We start from the raw sequence: 27,372 nt of genomic DNA, 5'->3' as shown, positions 1-27,372 counted from the left end.
GGCAACACAGGGCGTAAGGCTGGAGGGGGAGGGGACACACCCAGGACAGGACACCAGTCTGTCGCAAGGCACCCCAAGCAGGATTCGAACCCCAGACCCACCAGAGAGCAGGACCCGGTCCAACCCACTGCACCACCACGCCCCCCCAGACCACAGACAGCCTGTGTTAATATGTCATGCACCATTGCTAAGCTGATGTTGTTTGTCATACCAGGCTGTTAAATATATGTCAGTACAATTGTTAATAAACACAGGCTGTGGGCAGGGGTTGAGGGACTGATTAGGGAAGTGTGCTAGTTTTGTTTTCCACAGTCCAGCCCTTCTACACACCCTTCTGATTGTTCATATTAGCTGAGACTGCTCATCATGCTTTACTTTTGCATCAAGTCCATATATTGATCTCCTCCTTCCACAACAACTGAGTTAACCTAATAAAGTTCACTAGAGAGGCTTGGCATGCAAATTATGTCAGACTTTGAAATCTGTCAGTTTTCAGTTGCTTAGCTCAGGGTTACAAAAAAAGATGCGCATAAAAACTTCCCTTGAGTGAAAATGAAAATTGACAGTCTTGAATTCCTTAAAAATACTGCCCTATGTGTAACATGTTTTGAAAGCATGTGCATAAAGGCATGTAATACAAGTGTACATACAACTGCTTGTTTTTCTTTCGGTGGTACTGTTCACCAACAGAGGAAGCCCGCTGTGAGGTGGAGTTCTTCTTTGAGAGAAAAGCAGAAGTGAAAAACAACAGGGGATGGCTGTTATTGCAGTCATTATCGCTGCTGGCTACTCAAAGCTCAGTGAGTACCACAGTTTGTTTAAACAATTTCCAACTTACCGTGGTCCCATTATCATGTTTGTTCCTGTTCCACCTGTAAAACCACCTCAAAGGTTGGTCAGTAAACTGCACAGACACATTGTTTAGGGCTATCTTTTTTCTTTCCTCCTGACATGAATTACAATGGCAGACTTACAGACAAAAATTACAGAATGAACTGGAGATATTTCAAATATCCTAACTCTGTACAATATTTGCAATTTCATCTGAATTTTCCCCATGTAGTGTTTATAGCTGAACAGATGATCGCCAGCCTTAGCGATACATATTTGGACTATGTATGTAGGCGAAGTGCCTGTCTCAGCTTTCCATGGTACTCCCATGGTTTGGACTCCATGTCCAGCCCTGAAAAACTTTTCCTTGACTCTTACCACACTGCCTTGGTGTGTTTATAGGAAGTTGTGGTCACCATGATTGGGACTGGACTGCCATCTGCTTTAGTCAAGTGCCTGTATCTGTTTGTGGCCTTTCCTCCTGTGAAGGACACAGCTCTAGACGAGGTCGCTCAGCCTTCCTTCCAGGACCTCTTCACTCAGGTGACTCCTCTTCCTCCAAAGCATTCTGTGTTATCCCCACTCCAAGCCAGTCCCTGAGAGGCAAGGCTTTCTTCCCAGTCAGCTAATCCTATGCGTGTTAGACAGCGTGGCATGTTGCGATGCTGAGTAGCACTGGTTTTCTCCAGGTGATTCTGCAGCTGTGCGACCATTCATGTTGCGTGGAGGTGCTGGTTGAAACTCAGGAGCTGCAGTGCCTGATCATCGCACTCACCTCCTTGTGGGATCAGTGCAGCTCCTCCTGGAGGCGGCAGGCTTCGCGTGTGCTCAAGGCCGTATCCTCTGCCCAGACCAGCAACACTGTTTCAGCTCTCAAAGGTGACACAGGCTGCTAGCAATGGACTGCTGACCACACTAAACTACACTCAGAGTGCTCCACTGACCTACCTCTGACCACCATACAGGCCCATAGCAGAGACTACTGACTTTTCTATCACCTTCTATCACCTTCACAAAAATCTGTAGCAATGACCATCTTGACCTGTGACCTACTCTGTGACCCTTCTCTCTGCTGGCTAATCTTTCAAATTAGGTTAAGGAAAATATAATTGCCTAAATCATTGGTTAAATAACCTTGGCCAGTGATAGGAAGCCAAGATATTGATTTATGGAAGGGTATTTTCTTTTGGTTTTATTTTTAGGCAAAACAGCAAATAACCACAGACGTGTCAATTTCTGAATGATTGTAGTGCATCACAGATGATACCCACTGAATTTGCAACATTCAGTTAACTGTCATAATGCACTGATTATTTAATGTCAACTGTGTGTTTGGTGTGATTGCTGTCAGAAGTATACAGTATTACAGTGTGCAGATTTTTTCACCACTGACTTGAAAGGTAAGTGAAAAAATGGTTGTTATACCCTGTACTTTAAAGTCACAAGGTAATCACATTTTTGAATTTGCTGTTTATGGCAGAGCAATCACCACAGGTCCCCCAGATGTTTTTGAAAAATATGAGTACTAGCACCAGACAGGCATCCTCTTGGATGTGATATTGATGTTTTAACAAGATGTTGTAATGCATGGTATCATTGTCTCCTGGTGTCATAGCCAAGGACTGCATAAAGATCAGCATCCAAAACTTGCTGAAGATCCCGGAACAGATTCCTGGGCCAGTGCTGGCTGAGGTAGCTGTAGGTGTTTTCAGCTTTGTGAAGGACTCCTACCCTCATGATCCAGCACTCTTCGAAGAATTTGAAAGCAATGAAGGCTACGCTGTCCTGAAGACCATCATGTCTCGGCAAGTAGATGTTACGCACTGTCAGGTGCGAGCAGCGGTGCAGCTCAGCGTTTTGCCTGAGTAGCTTTAACAGCAGTGCGGACTGCTGTTTCTTCGTTGGTGTCTGATTATATGCGTCTAGGCCGTCCGCGCCAGTTTTTACAGCACTTATTTTCAGTTAACAATAAAAGAGGCTGTACGTGAAAAAAGGGTGAATAAGAACCAAATCTATTAGTCCCATACCTGTCACCTTTGGACCCTTTGATGTCTGCTTCCAGGGTCATTTTTAGGACAAGTCCCTGAGAGTAGACTCCTCTTATAAGCTTGTATTTAAAAAAAGATCATTGAGTATAAAAAATTTAATTTGGGTATAATTAGTTGGTGTCTTTGTCCATTCTCTAGGCAGGGAATAAAGCATCCATTTCCTTCTTGTTTTGCAGCTGTGAGGAGGGTGTGACAGCAGAGAATGTCCAGGCTGTGAAAGATTTCCTGCGGCTCCTAGCGACATTCACCCTCTATGGTCGGGCAGAGCTCAAGGTGGCCGTTTGTGTTAGCAATCCCCAGCCACCTGGCTTCAAGTTCGACCCGTTCCTTACCAAAGGTGGGCAGTGGTTCTGCCTTCACGGGGGGAGGGAGGGGTACTGGGTACCAAAGGCAATTACGTCCAGGATGATGAAGTGCAACATGCGAATGTAACGTGATTACTGCTTGCTACATCCATTCTCTGTGCCGGCACGCAAAGTAGCCATCTATCACAAACAGAAGCCTCAGCGGAGAGGATGAGGCATGGCCTTTTTGTGCTGATTTCATTCTGCTGTGATGTGATTTTAATTAAGGAGGAAATTGAATTGTATTACCCACTGCTGATACATTTATTTACTGGAATTTGGTACATTCTAACCTCCAGATCTCATCTCAGTGAAATGCTGTTTGCTCACCTCTGACAAGAGTACATTTGGAAAAATATCTGGCAGCTGCTGTCTAATTTTTTCCACTTGTATATGTTTTCAGGTCCAGCATTTGTTCCCTATGTTCATTGCAAAGAAATATCAACTGTGCCATAGTGTGCCATTTCTTCACTGAAGTTTTGTTTTGTTCCTCATGCATTCCACTTGTGTTTTTATAATGTCATTTCTAAGGGTAAAAATGATCCTGATTGTTTTAATTTTATCCTGACCTGACAGTTTTAATTTCATTTATTGTATTAACATGGACTGATGTCTCCTCAGGCTCCTCGGTGAAGAATCTCACAGCTTTTCGGATCATCCAGTCTTCCTTCTTCAACTCAGAGAACGTCCACACCTGTTCCCAAATCCTCCATACCATCCGCCACATCTGGCTCTGGGACAAGGCCAACTTCTTCCTACTGGAGTGGACACTGCAGTCTCTGGCACAACTGGCAGGCTGCGTGAGTCGCAAGCCGCCACCTGTGCATCTCCTGTTCTTTGAGCTAGTGGAACTCGTGGTGCTGCATCTGTCCTACATCCCACATGAAACCCTGAGAGAGGTGCAGCGGACTGTGGAACAGGGGGCCTCGCTGCCATTCAGTGTGGCTGCACTGGATTCCTTTCACAGGCTCATCCTGCAGACAGACCTGATCTGCGATGTGCTGCGGGATTCCGGCATGCTGCAGTTACTGCTGGTACATCTCAAGAAGCAAGCAAAGGTGCTCCGGAAGGCTGGAGTGACTGGTACATTTGACACTTTTGTCCAAAGTAACATGAACTCCTCTGTTTGGTCATCTCCACATTTCAGTGTGTATTCTTAGCAAGACAAGTTAATATATGTATCTTTCCTAGGATGCAACAGCAGATACCTTCCTTGGGTGTAAAATGTCAGCCTTTTTTATGACAGAGGACTTCAAATCTAATACCACTATGCTACCTGTTTGCCTGTAGTCTCACTCAATGCCATATGCAATCCTTTCCTGTTTCCACTGAAAAGCTCAACTGAATTCTCCTCCACTTAAGGAAAAACAGCTGAGTTGAGTGACATCAGTCTAGAGAAACATCTGACCTGCAATATGTTGAAAGTCGTAGCGGTGATGGCTTTGAAATCAGTCAGGAACACTGGTACGTTTCTGATACAGTGACAGCACACAGTGCCAAAACACAGTGTGACACTTCTAAAGTAAAGGAGAACATGTTCAGCAGTTTTATTGCCTTCAGATTGTAATTGACATACTGTAAATATCACATTGTGATTTTTATACATTTAAATAAAATCTTTTTAAAAACTTAATTTATTTAATGAAAAACACATAAGTAATAACAATTAACCAAACAGTTGATTTTGTAATTCAGAGCTAAAAATCTTTTGACAGTAAAGTTTTATCTAAGTTTCACTGTTTCCCTGACATTTCACTGAATGAGTGCCTGTTGGCAGTGTCTATTAAGGACTTCGGGATGATCCCCTACGTCAAGATCTTCATAGATGACGAGCAGCTACGTGGCCCTGCGCTCAGCATCCTGGAGCAACTGTCACAGATGAACCCTGAGGAGTACATGAGCTCCACCATTGGAGCCCTGTGCTCCTCTACGGAGGCAGAGCTAGCTCTCAAACGGGACCTGCTCCAGGTGCAGTCACAGGACACGCTCGTTCACACACACATACACACTCGCATGCATATGTATTACTGCAGTAAGTGATCTGCACAGCTCTGTAATTTTCCCAGTGTTTATTCGGTTTACTTAAATTTTCTGGTTACATACATATTTTGCAAAATGATTAATTTGGTTACACTGTGACAAAAGTTGTCCTTTTTTTGGCAAAGCCGAATATTGATTGACAGCATTATTTGTTGTCTCCTGAGCTTCGTTTAATATGCAGGGTTGAGACTAATGTGCAAGCTCAGTTTTTATGTTTAATTTTAACAAATTGTAACGTATTTAAAACGTAATAAGCAAGTGAATTTATTATGGTAGCCAACGGGAGGATGATTGCATTATGAGCAAATTCAGATTGATTTGCTAATATACATTTATCTGTTAACTCAGGCAGGGCCCCATTATGCTGGCAGCTTTGCCGCATGACACACAGAAATTATGAGCAATATCACATCACAGAAAGCAAAATAAATTAAATTATGCCTAACCAGGTTATCGAGTTACTGTATACATGCAGTTTTTTATGTAGCCAAGATAGAAGAATACTAACTCACGGACGATTAGGCATAACTGGGTTAAAGCCAGCTTCAGTCAGATTGACTCTGACCTCTGCTGAAATGTGTCAGAGCTGTTCTGATTACTTTTATTGGTGTTAATTACATTTTCTCTCCCTTTATGACACATTACCCATTTGATATATTATCAGGCTGAATTGAATAAGGCTAATCCAATTGTGCTCAGCCCTCAAGAACTGTTTTTCTAAAGTAATATATTATTTATTTATTTTCACTATCTCCAAACTAGCCCCCCTGTAAGCGACCCAAGAAAAACCCATAATTTCCTGTTTAAGTGAATCAGAATCGCAGTGTGATGTGTCTGCATCCCTGGTGCAAATCCATTGCACCTATCTCCATGCACACAGAGCTGCTGTCACCTCCAGTAGCAAAGGCTGAGTGGATGCTCAGTGGGTCTCCTGTCATCACAAACATTTCATGAATTGTCTTTGGGTGTAAATGTGCATGTGTCTTTTTAAACTCACGTTGGGTGCTTTCACGGCTAAGGTCTTGCTTCTCAGATACAGATTTCATATACTCATTCAATATCGCTTACCGTAACTTTCATGGATTGTTAGTGTAATGGTAATTTAAATCATTCCTAGTGTAAACTATACTTGGTGTAACACCACCATCCCATGCTGTGTATGGTCAGGCCGTTGTGTTTACAAAAGGTCATCATTTGACCATGCTATGTTTCTTGTCAGTCTCATCTCCTCATCTCTCATTTCCTTTAATTTTTCACCTCTTCTCTCCTAATCAGTCTATTGTGAAGGTTGTCGAGGAACCAAACTGCTGGAATGCCTTCCGAACAGTTGGAGGCTTCACTGGTCTGATCTCTGTCTTGGTGGACATGGAGGGAGCGCTGTTGGAGCCACCAATGGGCCTGTGGGCCTCCCTTCCCCATCCCCATGTCATGGAGGTGCTGTTTCTCACGCTGCACACCTTGGCCGTTGCTGTGCAAGTGCACTCTGTAAATAGCCATCTCTTCCATGCTGCTGGCCACTACGAGCGGTTGGCTGAAGCCCTGCTGAACCTTGGCTGCTTCCAAAAGCCACCTCTGGGACACTCCCCGGTGACAGCTGACCATGGCTACTGCCGGACCTTCCTTCAGCTCCTCGAGGTTTTGGAGACCCCAGGAGCTGCTATGCCACAGTCTCTGCAGGAATGTATCAGGCTACTTGCCTACCTGGAGCAGTTTGCCTTAGGGGTCCACCAGGGAAGTGAACTGACTGCTGATTGTGATGGACCAGAGGATCCCATTGCACAGACAGTGGAAGAAGAAGATGAGCCAAGAAGAAACCGCAAGGCTGCTTGTAGCGTGTCCTCAGCCACAAGTGACTGTGGGAACAGGTGAGTTATGAGAATGAGCCTTATGAGAAATGGTGACTCATGGGAACCGGTGCTATGATGGTAGTCTGTTAAAGTAATTTCATTGAATCTGTATTTGATTCCTTTGTTTTTGTTGTGTTTACATTTAACTTTGTTTGCTGTATACTTTACGGGGGTGCGGTGGCGCAGTGGGTTGGACCACGGTCCTGCTGTCCGGTGGGTCTGGGGTTCGAGTCTCGCTTGGGGTGCCTTGCGACGGACTGGTGTCCCGTCCTGGGTGTGTCCCCTCCCCCTCCGGTCTTACGCCCTGTGTTGCCGGGTAGGCTCCGGTTCCCCGTGACCCCGTATGGGACGAGCGGTTCTGAAAATGTGTGTGTGTGTGTATACTTTAAAAACTGAGTTTTATACTTTGTGTAATGTTATTGTCCTTTTCAGGTTTGATCAGACAATACTTTATCCTGGGGCTGTTCAAGTTATAATGACTCTTCTTCCAAATATATTTTCTTCTGAAGACCCACAGGTATTTTATTTCATTTCCTCACTTTATCATCTGAAAGGTCTCTTTTTTGTCTTAGCATTGGCCATGGTAATGGAGTCTATAAAATCCTAATATGTGCCTTTAAATCCTTATTTTTACTCTGATTTGGGCTAGCAGTACTTTTAAAAGTACTTTTGTATTACCACTCAGTAAGTACTTAACTTGAATTACTCCTGTAAAATACCCAGCTGTATAAATGGACAAAAATGCAAGTTGCTTAGAGTAACATAAAAAATAATCAGGGTAAAACAAGTCAATGCATAAAGTGTACTTATTCTCTCTGTTTTCATCTTGCTGAAGCCAGCCAGTACACACTGTCAGTAAATGTAGTCTATGAATTCTTCATTTAACAATTACTAGAAAATTTCAGTAGAAATTAATTATTAATAATCAATAATGTTGTTTATTAAAAAATTTATTACTTATTAATTATAATTCATTGATCTTATATGTACTAGACCCTTCAAGAAGGAAGTTTTACATGAATAGCTTGCTGTTACCCTCAGTGTGCTCTGTGTTGTCCTGGCACCATCATCAGTAACAGTGAGAGAGCCAAGAAGAACAAACAGCAACTCTTGATCTTTTATTTCTCTTTTATTTTAAATGATACATAAATACTTTAATTAAACATAAAATATACAGAATTATGAGGAAAATGAATTGTTCTCACCCTGTCACCTTGAATAAGTAATCTTCTGGAAAAACTGCACTCTTCAGCAATGTGTGCACATTTTTTAAGCAGATTATATGTACTTTAATTGATTAATTATTCTTTTCAAGCTTAGTGATATGACTCTTTGTTTGGGACTGGTAATACTCTTTGAGTCTTTGTAACCATAGTCCAGTATGACACAGAATCCAACTGTGAGACGAGTCTATGGCTTTCAGTTTCATCATTCATAACATGACATTGGTGCCATCCCCAGCTGTCCATGGAACTGCAGTTATCTGTAGCTCACCACATCCAGTCACTGGTAAAGTCTGAAAGGAACCGACAAATCATGTGTGAGGCGGGCCTGCTTCGAACGTTGCTAATACACTGCCAAGATATCCTGGACTCTGAAGAGAATCCACTCCACCTTCCTGTGGTGCGCATCTTTGAGAAGCTTGCCTCTCAAGCCATCGACCCTGCCGGCCTTAGGTGGGAATTCCTGTAGCCTGCTGAACACCTCAGGGTGGTTGACTGCTTGGCTCTTCACCAGTAAAAGCTCATGTTGCCCTTTCTCAACACAGGCAGTTTCTGTGTCTAGGACACCCCTTGATGTGTGAGTCTGAAAAATCCCCATCCTGCCCACAAGCAGGAGAACCTGCTGTTCCGAATGGTAAACACCCCTCACCCGACATCCACTTTCAGTCAACAAGCGCTAATTTCACCTCTGATTTTTGGATGTACAGATTTGTAGTTTCCATTTATACTGGAGAATAGAGCTTGATATAAATGAACTATAGTGGTTAGGGTTGTGTCCTTGCATGCTGAAGTTCCATGATTCAACTTCTTCTTGCTTGAACTAAGTAGTTATCATGGTCCAGTAAGCACACAGTTGCATATTTATAAATGGGTTGCAGTACAAAGTCTTTAGATTCTTAGTTGCCAGGGACCAAGATATCAGCTAAATAAAGAATAGTAATGATTATTTGGATTTATAATGCAGCATTTTCTCTTTAATAAGACCATGGCAGCAATGTGTCAGAAGGCAGCAAAACTGATGATTCAAGAGCTTCAAGTAGAAAACTTAAACACAGCTACAGCATACTGACGATGTCCACCAAGTTGACTATCCCTCACCATCGAACCGTCAGCCTTGTCTCCATGACATCCCCTCGCAGTTTCCAGCCACACAGTGTTTCCGCAACCCCCTCGTTTGTGGAGTTTAACATGAGCAGCTGTGGATATGGGTAAATCCTCCATTCTGGTGCAAGAATTACCTCACATTTCTAATTCAAGACTGATAGTGAAGTGCCAATTCTATTTACAGATGTCTGTTTCTACCATCCCTGGCCACGGTCAAGGGCGTTAGCGCTGACGCCACGGAAACTGGAGGCATTGGCAGTGGTAAGGGTGTTTGTCTCAATGAAGTTGAATGGATTGGGAGTATTTGGCTGTGATTACCAAATATGCAGGCAAATGCCACTAGATGCATCTATTCTTATCATGCAATTTGCATTTTCCAGTGGTGAATTTCCGAGGGTGCAGGTATTGTGACCATATAGTTGTTTTCCAGCACTCATGTGAGTAATGTGCAGATGCCTCCTCTTCTCTTTGCCTCCCAGACTGTCGAGGTTTTCCTCCTGCTGCAGGCCTTTCATTCTCTACCTGGTTCCTGATCAGTCACTTTAGCTCTGCCCGTGACGCCCACCCCGTACGCCTGCTGACAGTTTTGCGCCACATGTCTAGAGCTGAGCTGCAGTACACCTGCCTGGCAGTCACTGTGACCTTCCCTGACCGCTGCCTGCTCATTTCCATGGAAGAGGAACCCTTCCAGTTCCTTGGTAAAAAAAAACTAAACCTAGAATTAACCCCTTTACTATAAAGCATCTGTGTTTCTGTGTTTGTTCATATGTGTTTTTGGTGCACATTTGTGTTTGCACTGTAGACTGGCTCATCTCACTGATGGAAATATGTTGTGCATTTGGTTACAGACATGATGGAGCCAGAGGTTCAACCACAGAGTTCTTTGCCATCTGCAGCTCGCTTCAAGTGCTCCAGACAGCTGCTTCCGGCTCAGTGGCACCACCTGGTGGTGACCATTGCCAAAGATGTCAAGAAAAGTTGCATAGTGACAGCGTACTTGAATGGGACAGTAATTGGAGTATCAAAGGTGATCTTGTTGAGATGTGAGAGCTCTTGACCACATCACTTTCATACCTGATGGCTGATGTTTTAGGTGGTTTTTTTTTTTTTCCTTTTTATTTTGCAGATGAAGTACATCCAGCCTTTTCCTGGGCCATGCATCTCAATGGATCCCACTGCTGTCATTGATGTGTGTGGAATCATAGGCACTCCATCTCTGTGGAAACAGCTGTCCCCCTTGTGCTGGCGGGCTGGCCCTGCCTATCTGTTTGAGGAAGTGCTCACACCAGAGTCCATTGAGATCATATACAAACAGGGTACAAAGTACCTGGGAAACTTCCAGTCCCTTTGTACCTCAGGTCTGTCAATGTGCCCTTCACATCTCTAGAGATATTTGCCATCAAAGCCACATGTGCATGAGGCAGAAGTATAAAAAAATGAATAAATATTTTTTTTTTTCCTTACCCCCAAATCAACTAATACTCTCTAGTGTGCCTGGCTTGTTTGGTGTCTGTCTCCGTAACCACATCTTCATCAAATCAGAGGACATTTTGATGAGACAAGTTTGTTACCTTCCAGAGAACAGCACCAGCAATGATCTGTCCCCAGTCAAGCTCATTGCAGAGGAGAGGATTTCCTTTGGCATTAACCCAGCAGTGTCCTCAGTTACCACAGTTGCTGAAATCCGAGATCTTTATAATGAGGTTGACTGCCGCCTCATTGCCAAAGAGGTCAGATGTGTTCTTTTCAAACACAAAAATTCAAGAAAATTATGTTAAATTATCATAAGAGAAATTCCTGAGAAAATTTCTGCTCCTCAAAGGCATGGTTGCTGAAAGGTTAAGGTTAACTCACATTAACATTAGTCTTATGACCTGCTTAGAAAGAGCCAGTTTTATAGGATTTTCTTCATTTCAGGTGGGCATACCATCACGTGACAACTATACTCCTATCTTCTTCACCAAGAACATAGCACAGCATCTCAGTGGGACCTCTCGCACGATAGGAGCATCTCTAGTTGGGCATTCTGGTAAAGACATAATATGTCAAATCAGACTTTAAGAATCTTCATGCAGTTTCATTTTTTGCTCTATGCTTGTTCTAACTTTGTGCAAAGCATTCCCATAACATTTACGCTGCATCCCATACTTTACTTTGCTACTGTGTGTTGATGTTAATCTGCAAGAGTAGCTACTGTAAGTGTTGGTGTCAACAGTTGGTCTCAGCAGGGCAATGAACTTTTTTGGCTGTGTTTTCTTTGGCCTGTTTCCACGTCGTTGTGCCCTAGTGTTGCACCCTGTCCACTAGCACACAGATTGGCACACATAAAGAGTTAAAAGTCTACCTGACGCACACACTGTCTGAAACTGCTTGTCCCAAGCGGGGTCGTGGTGAACCGCAGCCTAACCCGACAACACGGTGTAAGGCTGGAGGGGGAGGGGACACACCCAGGACGGGATGCCGGTCCGTCACAGGGCACCCCAAGCAGGATTCGAACCCCAGACCCACGGGAGAGTAGGCCCTGGCCAAACCCGCTGTGCAACCACGCCCCCCAAGAGTAAAAGTATTGTCTGGAAATAAATGTATTGTCCTTTTGTTAGCCATAAGAAGTAATGATGAGACATTGGCTCCCTCCACAGTGTTAAAGATTATCTAAACACAGGGATTACATTTGAACACCACTTATCAAATTTACATAGCTAAATGAATAAATGCAGATGTTTTTCTCTAAAGCAACTTACAAGGTTAATATACCTACAGTTATTTACCCCTTTATACAACAGGGTAATTTTACTGGAGCATTGTAGAGTAAGTACATTGCTCAAGGGTACTACAGCCAGAGGGGGGGGATTGAACTTGCAACCTTTGGCTCTAAAGGTAGAAGGCCTAACCACTATACTACCAGCTGTCCATACTTTAAATTAAATTACAATGTGCAAATGTCCCCTTCCTGGATCAGGGCCTTGGCATGGCAGAAGGGCTTGCATAAACTAGGGATCTCCAGAGCTATGTCGTCGAGAGCACTGTGCTCCTGGTAGGGTCTCCCAAGGCGAACAGGTCTGGAGTGAAGATCCAGACTAACACGATCCAAAACCCTCCATGGAAAAAGTAAACAGGAGATCGTTTACCCTGCCCGGAACAGAGTCACCAAGCCTGAGGGTAGTGTTCCTAGGCGAGTGCCTGGTGGCCGGGCAGCCCACGTAGCCCGGCCGAGCTCAGCCCAAAAAGGCATCGTGGGGGGGCCATGTGGGCCCACCACCTGCAAGGTCCAGCATGGGGGTCGGGTGCAATGTATACCTGGCGGCGGGAGGGGGCGGGGTGGCACATGGCGTCGTAGCCCCTCGCAACGGAAACTGGCTCTTGGTACATGGAATGTCACCTCACTTGGGGGGGGAGGAGCCGGAACTGGTGCGGGAGGTTGAGAAATACCAACTAGATAGAGTTGGGCTCACCTCCACTCACAATGTTGGCTCTCGAACCAAACTCCTTGATAGGGGTTGGTCCCTCTCCTACTCAGGAGTTGCATGAGGTGAGAGGCGCCCGGCGGGTGTGGGGATACTCACAAGCCCCTGGCTTGCTGCCATACAGTTTGAGTTTGCCCCGGTGGACGAGAGGGTCACCTCAATACGACTTAAGGTCGCAGAGAGGAAAACTTTGACTGTTGTGTGTGCTTATGCACCAAACAGCAGTTCAAAGTATTCGGCCTTCTTTGAGAAGGTGGGTGGGGTTCTGGACAGTGCCCCACCTACAGAATTCATAGTCCTGCTGGGGGACTTCAATGCTCACGTTGGCAATGACTGGGAAATCTGGCAGGGGGTGATTGGGAAGAACGGCTTGCCCAATCTGAACCTGAATGGTGAAATGTTATTGGACTTCTGTGCTAGTCATGGTTTGTCCATAACAAACACCATGTTCGAACACAAGGATGCTCATAAGTGTACTTGGTACCAGAGCTACTTGGGCCAAAGGTCAATGATCAACTTTGTAGTCATTTCATCTGACTTGAGGCCACATGTTCTGGACACTCGGGTGAAGAGAGGTGCTGAGCTGTCAATCGATCACCATCTGGTGGTGAGTTGGATCAGATGGCGGGGAAAACTGATGGACAGACCCGGTAGGCCCAGGCATTTAATGACAGTGTGCTGAGAACGACTGTCAGAGGACCTTGTCCAGAATGATTTTAACTCGCACCTCCGGGAGAGCTTCTCCCATGTCCCGGAGGAGGTAGAGGACATGGAGTCTGAATGGACCCTGTTCAAAACATCCATTGTGGAAGCAGCCAGGCACAGCTGTGGCCAAAAGCTTGTTGGTGCCAGCCAGGGCGGCAACCCGAGAACCCGCTGGTGGATACTGGTGGTAAGGGAAGCCGTCAAGCTCAAGAAGGAGGCCTTTAGGGCTTGGTTGGCTCTGGGGACTCCTGACTAAGCAGACAGGTACTGGCAGGCGAAAAAGGCAGCAGCATTTGCGGTTGCAGAAGCAAAATCCCGGGCATGGAAGGAGTTTGGAGAGGCCATGGAAAACGACTGTCGGTCAGCTTCAAAGAGGTTCTGGAGAACCATCCTGCAGCTCAGAAGGGGTCGGAGGAGTTTAGCTCAGGCTGTGTTTAGCAGGAGTAGAGAAACTCTGACCTCTGATGAGGACATTGTCGTGAGGTGGAAGGAGCACTTTGAAGAACTCTTAAACCCAAGTGATATTCCTCCCTTACAGGAGTCAGGGCCAGAGGCTTTCAGGCTGTCAGAGTCCATTTCCCTGATGGAAGTCAGGTAGTTGGTAAGCTCCACAGTGGCAAAGCACCGGGGGGATGAGATCTGCCCGGAAATGCTTAAGGCCCTGGATGTTGCAGGGCTGTCATGGTTGACACGCCTCTGCAATGTTGCATGGACCTCGGGGACAGTGCCCTTGGATTGGCAAACTGGGGTCGTGGCCCCTATCTTTAAGAAAGGGGACCGGAGAGTGTGTGCCAACTATCGGGGCATCACACTTCTCAGACTCCTTGGGAAAGTGCTGGGGTGCTGGAGAGGAGGCTCCAGCTGATAGTTGAACCTCAGATTGAAGAGGAACAATGCGGATTCTGCCCTGGCCGTGGAACAGTGGACCAACTTTTTACCCTCTCACAGATAATTGAAGGGGCATGGGAATTTGCTAATCCAGTCTACATGTGTTTTGTGGACTTAGAGAAGGCCTATGACCGTGTTCCCCGGGAAATTCTGTGGGAGGTGCTTAGCGAGTATGGGGTACCGGGGCCACTACTGCGGGCCATTCGGTCCTTGTACATATGGAGCGAAAGCTGTGTCCGCATACTCGGCATTAAGTCAAGCCTGTTCAGTGTGGGTGTTGGACTCCGCCAAGGTTGTGCCTTGTCTCCACTCCTGTTTGTGGTTTTCATGGACAGGATATCAAGGCGCAGTCGAGGTCAGGAGGGCATTCTGTGTGGGAGTCGGAAGGTGACGTCTCTGCTTTTTGCGGATGATGTTGTCCTTTTGGCGCCGTCACATGGTTGCCTCCAGCATGCACTGGAATGGTTTGCAGCTGAGTGCGAAGCGGTTGGGATGAGGATCAGCACTTCAAAGTCTGAGTCCGTGGTTCTCTCACGGAAAAAGATAGCATGCCCCCTCCAGGTAAGGGGAGAGTTTTTGCCCCATGGTGGAGGAGTTCATGTATCTTGGGGTCTTGTTCACGAGTGAGGGAAGAATGGAGCGTGAGAATGGCCACAGACTGGGAGCAGTGGCAGCAGCAATGCGGTCACTGTACCTGACTGTAGTGGTGAAGGGGGAGCTGAGCCATAAGGTGAAGCTCTCCATTTACTGGTCGATCTATGTCCTTACCCTCACCTATGGTCATCAACTTTGGGTGATGACCGAAAGAATAAGATCGCGGATACAAGCAGCCGAAATGAGTTTTCTCCACAGGGTGTTGGGACTCGCTCTCCGTGACAGGGTGAGGAGTTCAGACATTTGGGAGGAGCTCAGAGTAGAGCTGCTACTCCTCCACATTGAGAGGAGCCAGTTGAGGTGGTTCGGGCATCTGATAAGGATGCCCCCTGGGCGCCTTCCTTCGGATGTATACCAGGCATGGCCAACTGGGATGAGGCCCCGAAGTCGACCCAGGACCTGCTGGAGGGATTATATCTCACAGTTAGCCTGGAAACGGCTGGGGATCCCCCAGGCTGAGCTGGAGGAAGTTGTGGGGGACAGGGGCGGTTGGGCCTCTCTGCTCTCCCTGCTGCTACCACGACCCTTTTAGGACAAGCGGGACAAAAGATGAGATGAGATGTGCAAATGTCACTCCCACACACCACTGCTGCATACCATCATTCTTGGCTGGCATTGCATTTAGAGTTTCTTACATCATCACTTGTTATGTGTGTCCTGCAGGAGTCAGAACATTTACTTCCAACAGTGCAGCTGACAGCTTCCTGTATATCGGTGGACCAGCTGTGGTCCTCAGTCTGGTTGCCATGGCATCAGATGACAGCTCCATGTACACTGCTGTCAAAGTTATGTTGTCCGTACTGAGCACCAGTCCCTACATGGAACGGGAGATGAACCGCATAAAAGGCTACAAGGTACTGAATGCTATTCAACTGAGTAAGACCACTGTAGCAGAATCAAAATGACCACGTGGCTTTTTGCGTCATAAGTGATTTTCCTTTTTTGACAACTTCTGGGTTGGAGAGGGACATCAGGACAGGATGAAGGTGTAGGATAGCAGAGTTTGAACAAAGTTATTCATCAAAAACAAATGAACATAAATGTGACACTGCAATTTTAAAGCCCGAAATAGCACCAAGAGGGGTTTAAACAACAACAAAAGGTCCAAAACCTGACAAACGTAATAATCCTGTAGAGATCCCCACTGTCTTCCCTGTGACCTCCAGTCTCAGCATCAGCCAAAGTTCCTTATATAATATCATGTCTCATTAGAGGTAGCTGGTAATTATTATCTATGTGAACTGAAATAGGACATGAATTGGGTAACTGTTAGGTGTCTGCTTCCCGTCAGTTCTCACTTGTCACATTAAAATTACTATACAGCAGCTCTAACTTTAACAGACAGAAATATTGGAAATTCATGAACATGGGAATTTGTGCAAGCTTTGTTTCTGGGAAACTTAAAGGTGGTTTCCATCTCCAGCTGTTGGCCTTTCTGCTGAAGAAAAAGGCCTGTCTGATTAGCAGCAGGACTTTTCAGCTGCTCCTGTCCATTGTGGGCACCATGGAGCTTGGTAGCAGCTTGGCCCATGTGCAGAACCACAGTGCTTTCCTGGACCTGCTTTGTGACTTTGAGGTATGTTGATAATGTGAAGATACTACTTACTAATTACTTTTGTACCGCTCATTGTTTCATAACTATAGAATGTGTTTGAAATGTATTATAAAGGATTGTATTGCTGCACATGTAATTGTCTGTTCTCACGCTAGAGTAGGTTTTAAGGGTTTATTTGGACTCCTCCTGTTATACACAGGCAGGCCTTGCTCGACATTTTTAGTCTTCATGTACTCGTACTTTATCTCAAACTGCAAATTGTTAAGAACCATGTTACTTATAAAGTCTGAGACTAATGTTACCAGTGGCACTTAAAGAGTAACAGAGATTTTTTTTATTTACCTTTATTGCCCTTCAAGGTATGGCAGAAGGCTCCAGAAAATCTCGACTTGTTCGTTTTAAACCATTTTGCTGACATTCTGAAATCTCCCAGGTACACGTTTTATATATATATATATATGTATATACACACATTTTCTGAACTGCTGGTCCCATACGGGGTCGCGGGGAACCGGAGCCTACCTGGCAACACAGGGCGTAAGGCCGGAGGGGGAGGGGACACACCCAGGACGGGATGCCAGTCCGCCGCAAGGCACCCCAAGCGGGACTCGAACCCCAGGCCCACCAGAGAGGAGGACCCAGCCCAACCCACTGCGCCACCGCGCCCCTATATGTATATATATATTTATATATATAAACTAGTGCAGAAACCACAGTGGTAATCAGTGCAGATGGACCGTTTTTGGTTATCTAAGGACTGTAACACTCTTATTTTATTTCTGGTTTAAAGATTGCCATTTACAAATATTTATTATATCAGTTTCTGGAGTAAGTGTTGTTGTATGGAAGCAAAATTAGTTTCTGAAATGCTTTCATCACTTGTCAAAAAAAAACAGCAAGAGCCTGAAGAAGACCATGGCTTTTATCCCTCTCACCAGCCTTGTAGCCCTTGACTGAAACATCACAGTACCATTTCCATTTGAGTGTGTGCTATCTCTCTTTTGCCATGTGTTGATGCTGCTAGGGAATACTGTCATGAACTTGATGGTACATGTCTCTGATCCCATGCTCTGTAGCAGTGGCTCGCACAATGCTCGGGTCATGTGCTCCCTTGGCCTGGTGCCCAGGTTGCTGTTCCTGCTATGCGGTCCCACTGTGACCTGCCACAAGGTCACCACCATTGCAACAGTCATGGAGCATCTCCTGAAAGGCTACTTTAATGCCCAGGACATCTGCAGGTATTTCTGCAACCATCTCACTTGCCTTACCTATTACTCACCAAGAAAATTTGGAGTGAATCAACAAACTTTAAATTATTTCGTTCTCTGCTTTTCACTGCTTGTCTACATCTCTCAACCACATTGTTTCATGGAGGTCCTGTCACACTCAAAATTGGCCTTCTCCTTAGAAGTAGACAGCACTCAATTAAATACTCTTATTTACAAATTCATTACCCATCTGTTACATGTTGTGTGTTTATGTTTTCACATGCATCTTACTCTCTGCTTAACATTCATACAGACTTGGTCTGTTCCTGGTTTATACACTGTTGCCTTCATCACTGAATGAGAATGTAATTTTCTCTGGGATGGACTTTGATGTGACATCTCAAGGTAAGGACAAGGCTTGCAATTTCCTTTTACATTAATGAATATGAAGTAAAATAAGTAAATTGAGGTGGCAGTCTTGGAAGGCATTGGAATCACACTCATTTCTTCTGATGAGAGAATTCATTGAAGTTGAAAGCCACCAGTCAGAATGCTTGTAATACAAGGTTTCTTCAACTTGACTTGTGTAGCCTTGAGCCAAACACCTGCAAGAACAATCTGGATCCGAAACCAGTTGCTTGAAATGCTGTTGTCCCTAACCAGCTCCGACAGTTCTCTGTCTGCCAGGTAAATGGAATATTGTTAATCTTTACCTTCAACAACAATGTCTTTCCTAAGGCTTGAGTTGAAAGCCGTTTAGTTACTATTCCACATCCTTAACCTGTACCATATGAGTGGGTCCAAAGGGCAATAGCAGCTCTAGCTCCTCAAGTTGCAAGGCTGTGCTGTCAAGCTGTCGGCCTATAGAACCTCACAAAGGTGTGACCAGGGCTTGAGATTGTGACTCATGCTCTGGCTTTGTTTACTCATGAGATTTCGACTAATGAATAGCTCATTTATCTTTGTTCTGAGAGTCCTATTTAGCACATATTTAATATATTAGGTTGTAACCGATACCACTTACTTTGGTTCTCTGTCTATATCCTGCAAGGGACCAGGAGGAGATGTTCTGTGCTCTAGGTCCGGACTGGTTCCTCCTCTTCCTGCACAGCCACCTGCACTCCAGTACGGTTCTGTCTGGCCTCATGCTTCTGACACGCTTTTTACCCAATCCCTTGCTTCTCAACAAGTTCCGTGAAGGTATCTCCCCAGGAGCCGTTGTGATCAAGATGAAAGAGGAGCCATCCATTGTCATAGGTACTTCAAAACCCCTCCATCGCCACTGTTTTGTTTAAATGGCTCTCTGACCTGTGACCGTAGGATTCAGCTTCTAGTGGAGCCAGAAGATCTATTTAAGAGTCCCGTGTCTGCATGTAACACTGCTTACTTTGTTTTGGCTTTGCAGAAAACCTTAGACCTCAGTCCTGGTCTCATGAGTGTATGAGTAGCGCCTGTCCAGGGTTTCAAGTGCTGCAGAAGCTTTTGGTTCACCATGTGAAATTCCCCCAGGTGTACGGTGTACTGGCACATCTACTTCTGCAAAAGACTGACTTTGAAAGTCTCAGAGTGAAGGTAATGTGTCTCTTGGCCCCTGTATGCTATTGGCAAATGTAGGTGTAACAGATCTAGGGTTATAAGTCATCTGTATCAGAGGAAGAGCCTTCTTGAACAACTGAAAAGAATGACAGTTTAGTAAGATAATTCAGTATTTGAGTGAGTAATTGTGCAGGTAAAATGGACTCTGGGCTATGGGGGTGGCAGAGCTGCAAAAAAACATGAAAAGCATTGGCCTGTTCCACATCTGTGTCACTCCCCAGCATGGGACTTTACCTTCCATTCCAAAGTAAATCCCCAGAGGTACATAAATATCAGTGGCTGTTTGTGGATGAAAGTGAAAGGAATGTCATGAAAAACTGATTTCTTGCTTTCTTCTTGTTTCCTGTGATGCCCAGGTGGACATTGACAGTGTTCTGCAGGGAGCAATTGACTCTGTCAGCAGCATCCCTGGTCTGATGCTATGTGCTGATGTGGCTGTCATCCTGCTGGAGTTGATCCGGGCAATTATTAGTAAGGTGAGAGTAAACAAATCAACTGCTGCGAATAGAATAGCTGTTTACACAACTAGAACATGATAAAAAACAAAATGTGTTGAAATACAGTGTGAGTAACACACTCTCTAGCAATTATCTGTGAATGTCATGTAATTAGTGGCCCCTCAGTTTTTCTGTACTTTTTATTTTGTACTGCCTAAAGCCATCAATGGACACAAAGGACTCCTGGCAAACCCTCTACCCAGGCAGCATCATGCAGTTCTTCTGCTTGATCCACAGTTTGTATCCCCAAGACCCCCTGTGGGTATCGACAGATTTTCTACATGCACTTGCAGGCACTATCTTCCCAACAGAAGCCCCTGAGGTCAGTAAAAGAGGACGTACATTATGACCTTGAGTTGACAGACAGAATTACAGAGATGTGGTCACCACATGTCCTTGTTTCCTTTCACAGGACTTAACCCCACTTCTACCCCTGGACAGCCCTGAACTGGAGGCCCCATTGTCACGTGCGACACACCCTGCCCGGAAGCAGGTATGTGATTTCATCCGCATCCTCCTGATGGACAGCCTGATCAACATACCCGCCAGGACTGAGACGCACCCCTTTGTGCTGCTTCTGGAGGTGAGACAGGTTTCCTGCAAACCTCCTTTACAGGATCTGAAACTGGGGGGATTTCTGGGAGGCTTTCAGCCTTCTCTCTGGGGAATGAGATGGGGGCGTCTGGGGAACTTTGGTAGAGTTCGCAAAGCCAGCTGCATCTACAGTTTACAGCGCAGCTACCAGATGCCAGTTTCAGCAAGGCAGAGATTCAGATCTCAGAAGGGAGCTTCTCTTTCTCACTTGAGCTGAGTTACAAGCTGTCCTAATCACTTTGTATGAAAGTCTTTAATAATATCAAAAAACATTATAGTTAATGTGTATTTACATAGTGTGAATGTCTGACTCGCTGCAGCTTTATCCCAGTTAAAGGCATTAAAGCGAATGTTACCGATATGCATTAGATAGCTTTGTGATTCCTTTCCTCCATGAGGTGCCACTGTTTACCCAGTTTTAAGCACATAATAGTTTGTGCACTTTACCATGAGAGTAATCAGCCAATCTGTGTACTCTTCTCCTCCTGCACCATTGGTTACATAGAGTTTGGGGGTGGGTTTCCCTACTTGTAACGTGTATCACGGATTTGATTGATATACCTGGTGTTGCAGTTCTCCCCTGAGATGGCCTCCCATGAACAGAAACAGATCTTCCAGACAGAAGTGCTGGAGTTCCTGATGGACATCGTTCACATGACCTGTCAGGAGGAAGGCCAGTGCACGCACGTGGCTAGAGAGGGTACCGTACTGCTCTCACTGTGCTCAGATTCTAGCCTCCAGGTGGCCATATGTTTTGTGCACCATGCAGTATTCCATATTGTAGTCATGTAGTTATACTGTACATGACTTTGTTGCAGTTTTGATAAGTTTGTTCACATACTGCCTATACTGACCAGCAACTGTCTTGTCAGAAACTGGGAATCACACAGGTTTAATGATTTAATGGAAAACATCTATGGAATTTCCTTAGATACCAGTGACCACAAAAGCAGGCCCAGCGGAAAGATTGCCACTCTGATTGAAAATGTCGCCTTCTTCAGCAAGAAACTTGTGGAAAAGCTGTACACCGGAATGTTTGTAGCGGAGCCAGAGAAAATTCTGGTGTTCATTGCGGAACAGATAGTGGTGGTAAGTATCTTGCAGGTGGATGATAGGGATAAAAACATCATTAGCTAGTACCTTAGAAATGGTCATAGATCAACTCGTATTTTTTCAAGACCTGTCCACGCACAATATAACTCGTTGCATTCTGCCTCTTTCTGGTCCACTTTTAGTGGTCCCTATTGCCAAATCCAGATGTGATAAGCCTGTATCTGTTCATACTGTTTCCAGGTGATGGAGAAAGCTCACGGTCAGCGGGAGAATACAGTGAGTATCTTGTACAACAGTGTTAACCGGGCCTTGCTGTACTTCCTGTCACGGCCGAGGCAGACACCAGCTGAGCAGCGAGTGATGGTGAGGACCTTGCAGGTGCTAAATCTGCACTGGGATGTCATACTGGCAACTTACAATGCCAACATCAATTTCCTCACATGCCTGCTGCACTGTCTGTTCCTCATCAAGTCTGGCAGGTGAGTGTGACTCCGTCCAAAATCCAGCTGGAATGCCGGGTTGGCTATAAGCTTTGATGTTTGTAATGGTGGCCCTTTCTGGAATTCCCAGCTACACGGATGGCTTTGGGTGCAAGACACACAAGAAGCACAAGAAGATCTGGCATTATCTTTTCTCACACAAAAATAATCACCAAGGTCTGGTGTGTGAGGCCTCAGACTCGGAGGGTGAGTGTTTCTTGCTGTGAAGGTCTGTGTCAGCAGTACATGCCCCTGCTTAACCAAAGATACTCAGAACCACTCAGAAAATAACCCTGTCCCCCACAGCAGACAACATCCAAAATTAAAGTATTTAAAGTATCTGATGTTAACATCATCAGTAAAGGATCAGGATTAAACCTCTTATTCTTAGCAAGCATCAATATTGGGGAATGGGGCATGAACTGTCAACCATCAGGATGTAATTATATATCTGTAATCTTTTTCACAAAGTGCACTGTATGTTTTGTGTGGCACAGAGGTCCAAAGAGAAACGGAATTTTGTTCTCCTGTATGTGTAACTCACATAGAGGCAGAATGACAGTTGATGTTGATGTTTCTTAACTATAACAGTATCTGCTGCCTGCTTAAGAGTATTAATTAAGTATTAAGCTTGTCATTGGGCAGTACAGTAGCACAGGAGAAAGTGCTGGCACCTCACAATATCTGAACCATGGGTTTGAATGAGGGTTTGAATCCAGCTCAGTGTGTGTGGAGTTTGCACGTTCTTCACGTTTGCATGAGTTTTCTACAGGTGCTCTGGTTTCCTTGCACAGGCTACCCTAAAGACATGTTTCAAGTGAACTGATCAGTCTAAATTGCCCAGTGTCTGTACGTATGTGTGATAAAGTGTATTTGGCTACCCTGTGATATCCCATCTAGGGTGAAACCTGTCTAACCTACTGCCTTTGGTCCTAGTATAGGTTTCAGACCAACCCCAAGTTGACAAGTGGTTATTGATGATTGCTGGATGGATGGAAGTTTGTAATGTGTATACTGGTGTTTTTGTACTATGATTATTTCTTTCTGTAAAATCGAACATAAAATTTTTTTTTACATTACTTCTAACATATGTATTAGCTACAGGATTTTGTAAAATGTCACTGCCCTAGACTTTGAAATTTTAATTTGAAGGTTGTATTGGTCCCAAACTGGCATGAGTTCTGTACTGGGAGTAGTGGGTTGTTGCTGACTGCAAGCCTTCCACCCTGCAGTGGAGTCTCAGATGCAGGCACTGGCCGAGAGCACATGGTGCCGTCTAATGGCAGAGCGGAGGACAGCGCTGGAGGAGGCCTACAGGATTGACATCTCAACCAAGCCTGGTGGGAGAGATGGGCCTGTGAACATGGCTGACATTAGTCCACTCTGGGAAGAGACAGGCGTTAAAGCATGGCAGCTCTTCATCGGTAGGTCCCGCAGGCACATGCAGACATACATATGTAATTGTGCTTATCCTTACACACCAAGGTGACATGACATTATTTCTTTGTACTGAAATAGCTGAAAGTCCTGTTCTTTGTGGTTTCACTGAGTTTGGTGTTTGAAGAGGATTTAAAAAATTGAAAAGTAGAAAATAATTGTGTGTAAGTAGAGGACAGTGCTGTTACAGAAGTAATATGCACAGCTGGTTATCTAAAATGTGTTTTGAACTATTCTTGCCACTCAGTCAATTCCTGAACACCACAGGGATTCAGGTTCCAGTGACTCCCTGTCTCTGAGGTGGTTGAAGTTTTGTCTTTACAGCAACAACTGTCCTGCTGCAACTGTCAGCATGTGTACCTGCTTCAGTGCTATTTGGAGGTTGTGCTGGTACTCAGGTGATTGAGCCCTTTTTCCCCCTCAGAGGCGCAGAAGAAAAAGCTGAATCGTGCTCAGCAGAAGCCCAATCCACTGAGAGCTGCAATGCTCTCAGCACAAAGGAGGCTGGGCAAGGATCCTTGCTGCTCGCCAGAGGTAAGGCGCTTGGTGAGAAGTGCCAAAGCTTCACAATTCAGTACAGATCCTTCCTTCTTTCAGACCTCACACCCCACAAGTTCTTGTCAACAGCATTAGCTTACATAGGTTATAGTTTTATCTGTTTATTGTGAAAAGCTAAGTATTTCCCTTGCTCAGGGGTATAACTGGAGGGCTCCTTCATGGTCACTTTGTATGAAGGCTGCATGTACCTGATTGTAGCATTTATTGAAAACACTGTGTGTCCATGTAGCAAGCACATCCATATGAGTAATGCCGAATCCCCTTTTGCATCTGTGTCTGATCTGCAGACAGCAAATTGTGTTCTGTCTTGGTTGAGAGAAGAACATGTCACTGTAATACCCTGCAGTAGGGCAGCCTACCCAGAGTGCACCTTGATGTCATATGAAGACAACTTTCTGCCATATAGAATATGCTTGTACATGAGTAGGAAATTTCTATGTTTTAAGTGAAGCAACAAGAAGGCTGATTTGAAAAATCTGCATGAACACAGGGATACTGGGTGGTCCTGTGAGCGCATGTGGCTCAGTGGCCCTTGTCGCAAAGCCAGCTGTGGCAATGGACCTCTGTGAAGTGAGGAGCTATTAGCACTTGAGCATCCCCACACAGGTGAACACGTGGCCCCTCGCGTCATCCCAGCAGTGCAGGGCCAACTTGCCCTGGGGTCTGTTTAATTATTCCCTTAAATTCATTTGGATTATTACAGCCGATTACACCTCAGTGAGCAATGTAATTGATATTTGCTAATTTTTCCCTGGGAACATTCTGTAGAACATACAGTTATCTGCTGAAGGTTAAAGACGCCGTTGTTGTTGTTTTTCCCCCGTAAACGCGCCCACATCATTAGCTCCTCCAGTGAAGACGTGGCCATCTGGAAAAGGAGGCTCGCCGGGACCGCTCAGCCACAAGGGCATGAAATTGGTGTTTCTGCAACTGCTGTCTCCACTCGCTGACAAACGGCGCTGTAATTATAAGGACGCCCAATCTGATGAAAGCATTATTCATTTTGTGTTATTCTTTATCATATCACCCCCTGACAGCCTATCAGCGACTTTGATAAATTGTTCCACTCCGAGCCGTGGTACTGAGATAAAGAAAGAGGGAATTTGACATGGTTTTGTGGAAGTTGCCTGCATTTTGTATGATTTACTTTGAAAGTAAAAAAGCTGCAGGACCTCCAGTTAATCTGAACTAAAGGCCGTTATACTTCTCTGAAGTTACTCGAGCCCTTCTTGTGCTCTGTACTCAATACTGGCAATAGTAGAAGAATGCTGTCAGTGTGGGACATGTCCGCAATGTAAACGCGGCCTGTTGGAGTACAACTAAATTTATTAATGCAGTTTAAAGTTGATATATTTTATGACCGTATTGAGAAAAATTATGATGCTCTGTGGTGTTTTTATATTTTCTGGAACTGATAACTAAACCTGTTGTTTCTGTAATACTTTACATGTTAACATTGTACATTCTCTAGCTGAGATGATAGGTTTACAGTTCGAAAGTGTCCGTTATAGACATATCGAGGTGCAATGTCTATTATATCTCAGCTTTTTTTTGTGCTCGCTCCATTTTGCTACAAAGACTAATAGAAAGGTTCTCTCTAAAACATGGAGATTATTTTAATTTGGACAAACCTAACTAACTTTTTGACCCTTGATTCAGCCAGAAGTTGAATGTTACTTCTGACAATTCTTAAAGTTTTATGTGTAAAAGGAAATTGGGTAATCTGTGTCTCATTAGAGTGCTTGTAAATTGGCATCTGTTATTTTTTTTGTGTTGTAGAGCAAGAGCCAGATACAGATGCCCTCCAAAGTGTTTTTGTACAAACCTTAAAGGGGTTTATTCAGTAACCACTTCAGCATTTGCATAATCATCTTTATCTTCATATTAGAAAGATAATTAACATCACTAATGATCAAGTTAAATTCATTACACATTCGCCAACAACGCACAGTGAAGTTGACATTATGTTGTGCTATCAAAAAAGATAGTGTTTTCTTGGGAAGTAATTAAAATGCAAATTAGCATGATGTTAATTGCAGAGGGGCTGTTAAGAGCTATATAGTTAATGCAGAATAGCTATGGAACCAAAGGAGGTCTTATTAAATAAGAATAGTAATTAATGCTATATATTACTTATGTTTTTCTTAATAAACCATTTGGATTATGAGCGGGCCATAAAAATGTATTCTTCTCCTTGACAGAACAATGCCTGAGCTCACTCGTTCTTACATACCGTAGAGCAGAGAATGACCTTTCCCAGAATTCCCTCACAAATGTACTGGCCATTGAAAACATTGTCTAATCTCCTGCTTGCTCAACTGTGTGCAAATACTTTCGAGTATAGTCCAGCCTTGGGGCCCTGTGCATCCAGGATAGGCTCCAGACCACTGCAACCCAGTGTTGGATAAGTGATTACCAACAGTGAGGTTATAATGATCTGGAAAAGCATTTCTTTCCTGGAGATTTGCAGAGGCAGAGCTGGGTGGACCCAGGCAAAAACAGCCACGAGTTGCTTGTCATGGAGTGTGGAAGCACGATGGAAGCAAAGTTGGGTGGAGACAGCTGTGGTTCAGCAGCAGGAGTTTTCGCATATGTCCAGCATTCGGTTATGCTACATTAGTATCCATCCCACTCTCAGTCTGTCCCCTTCCCCTGCAGTGGTAGATTTGGCAGGGATCAGCGTGGTGTTAACTGCAGTCTCTGAGGTTGAGCCACTGCACTTGCCAGGTTCCTCTTTATAGCTGTGTCCTGCGGAGGGGTTGACTGACCGGGCTGGACCACTCCTGTGATGAGTGACTTAATGACCTTGTAGGAAAGGAAATGTGAGCATGCAGTCAGTGCTGAGTATGAGTCTCCAGCAGGCTAATGCCAATCAGTGCAATATATCAGCAGGACGCTGACAGTGGGGGGCAGCTCGGAGTTGCCTCGCACCGCCGTGATATTATACTTTAACTTAATTATATCACACTGAAAACAATTGGATTTAGAGGCAGGTTTTATTGTAGGCTCTCTAGCCAGTAGGTTATTTTCCTACCCAGTGTAATTTAACATCAAGGAAACAGGCACTACAAACAGACCAAACAAAATGTCTATAGTTATTGGATGCCACACTGCAATGCAGCAAAGAAAAAACACAGCATTTGTAGCATAACACCGTGCAAAGCCAGCATGACGTACAGCTGGGGCAGCACTCCTCTTCAAGTCAGGAGAGACTGTGTATGAACAGTGCACTTATCCTGCTTTTTTA

The 27,372-nt window shown here is 44.8% G+C and overlaps 1 protein-coding gene across 2 annotated transcripts in view; it reads left to right on the top strand.

Annotated features, from left to right (window-relative positions):
* The window catches only part of wdfy4 (WDFY family member 4), a 52,660-nt gene that overhangs the window by 4,301 nt on the left and 20,987 nt on the right, over positions 1 to 27,372 (top strand). Inside the window, exons 5-40 of one of the 2 annotated variants that reach the window (XM_029254219.1) lie at positions 691 to 800; positions 1,234 to 1,374; positions 1,521 to 1,710; positions 2,447 to 2,636; positions 3,056 to 3,216; positions 3,845 to 4,306; positions 4,586 to 4,687; positions 5,001 to 5,191; positions 6,539 to 7,128; positions 7,543 to 7,627; positions 8,572 to 8,786; positions 8,879 to 8,967; positions 9,316 to 9,541; positions 9,622 to 9,698; positions 9,917 to 10,135; positions 10,286 to 10,464; positions 10,564 to 10,795; positions 11,016 to 11,167; positions 11,355 to 11,466; positions 15,812 to 16,002; positions 16,572 to 16,724; positions 17,063 to 17,136; positions 17,780 to 17,941; positions 18,225 to 18,316; positions 18,502 to 18,598; positions 18,963 to 19,168; positions 19,317 to 19,483; positions 19,864 to 19,983; positions 20,165 to 20,326; positions 20,417 to 20,587; positions 21,172 to 21,298; positions 21,530 to 21,687; positions 21,892 to 22,130; positions 22,222 to 22,337; positions 23,363 to 23,554; positions 23,992 to 24,101. In XM_029254219.1, the coding sequence (XP_029110052.1) occupies positions 691 to 800; positions 1,234 to 1,374; positions 1,521 to 1,710; positions 2,447 to 2,636; positions 3,056 to 3,216; positions 3,845 to 4,306; positions 4,586 to 4,687; positions 5,001 to 5,191; positions 6,539 to 7,128; positions 7,543 to 7,627; positions 8,572 to 8,786; positions 8,879 to 8,967; positions 9,316 to 9,541; positions 9,622 to 9,698; positions 9,917 to 10,135; positions 10,286 to 10,464; positions 10,564 to 10,795; positions 11,016 to 11,167; positions 11,355 to 11,466; positions 15,812 to 16,002; positions 16,572 to 16,724; positions 17,063 to 17,136; positions 17,780 to 17,941; positions 18,225 to 18,316; positions 18,502 to 18,598; positions 18,963 to 19,168; positions 19,317 to 19,483; positions 19,864 to 19,983; positions 20,165 to 20,326; positions 20,417 to 20,587; positions 21,172 to 21,298; positions 21,530 to 21,687; positions 21,892 to 22,130; positions 22,222 to 22,337; positions 23,363 to 23,554; positions 23,992 to 24,101 (6,260 nt within the window). Of the gene's footprint in view, positions 1 to 690; positions 801 to 1,233; positions 1,375 to 1,520; positions 1,711 to 2,446; positions 2,637 to 3,055; positions 3,217 to 3,844; positions 4,307 to 4,585; positions 4,688 to 5,000; positions 5,192 to 6,538; positions 7,129 to 7,542; positions 7,628 to 8,571; positions 8,787 to 8,878; positions 8,968 to 9,315; positions 9,542 to 9,621; positions 9,699 to 9,916; positions 10,136 to 10,285; positions 10,465 to 10,563; positions 10,796 to 11,015; positions 11,168 to 11,354; positions 11,467 to 15,811; positions 16,003 to 16,571; positions 16,725 to 17,062; positions 17,137 to 17,779; positions 17,942 to 18,224; positions 18,317 to 18,501; positions 18,599 to 18,962; positions 19,169 to 19,316; positions 19,484 to 19,863; positions 19,984 to 20,164; positions 20,327 to 20,416; positions 20,588 to 21,171; positions 21,299 to 21,529; positions 21,688 to 21,891; positions 22,131 to 22,221; positions 22,338 to 23,362; positions 23,555 to 23,991; positions 24,102 to 27,372 lie in introns of those variants that run through there. The other variant, XR_001964834.2, reaches the window with a different exon arrangement.

The sequence above is a fragment of the Scleropages formosus genome, chromosome 8 (genome assembly GCF_900964775.1).
Source record: "Scleropages formosus chromosome 8, fSclFor1.1, whole genome shotgun sequence".
NCBI classification, from domain to species: domain Eukaryota; kingdom Metazoa; phylum Chordata; class Actinopteri; order Osteoglossiformes; family Osteoglossidae; genus Scleropages; species Scleropages formosus.
The sequence above is the reverse complement of the archived record's forward strand: the minus strand, read 5'-3'. Positions and strand labels throughout refer to the sequence as shown.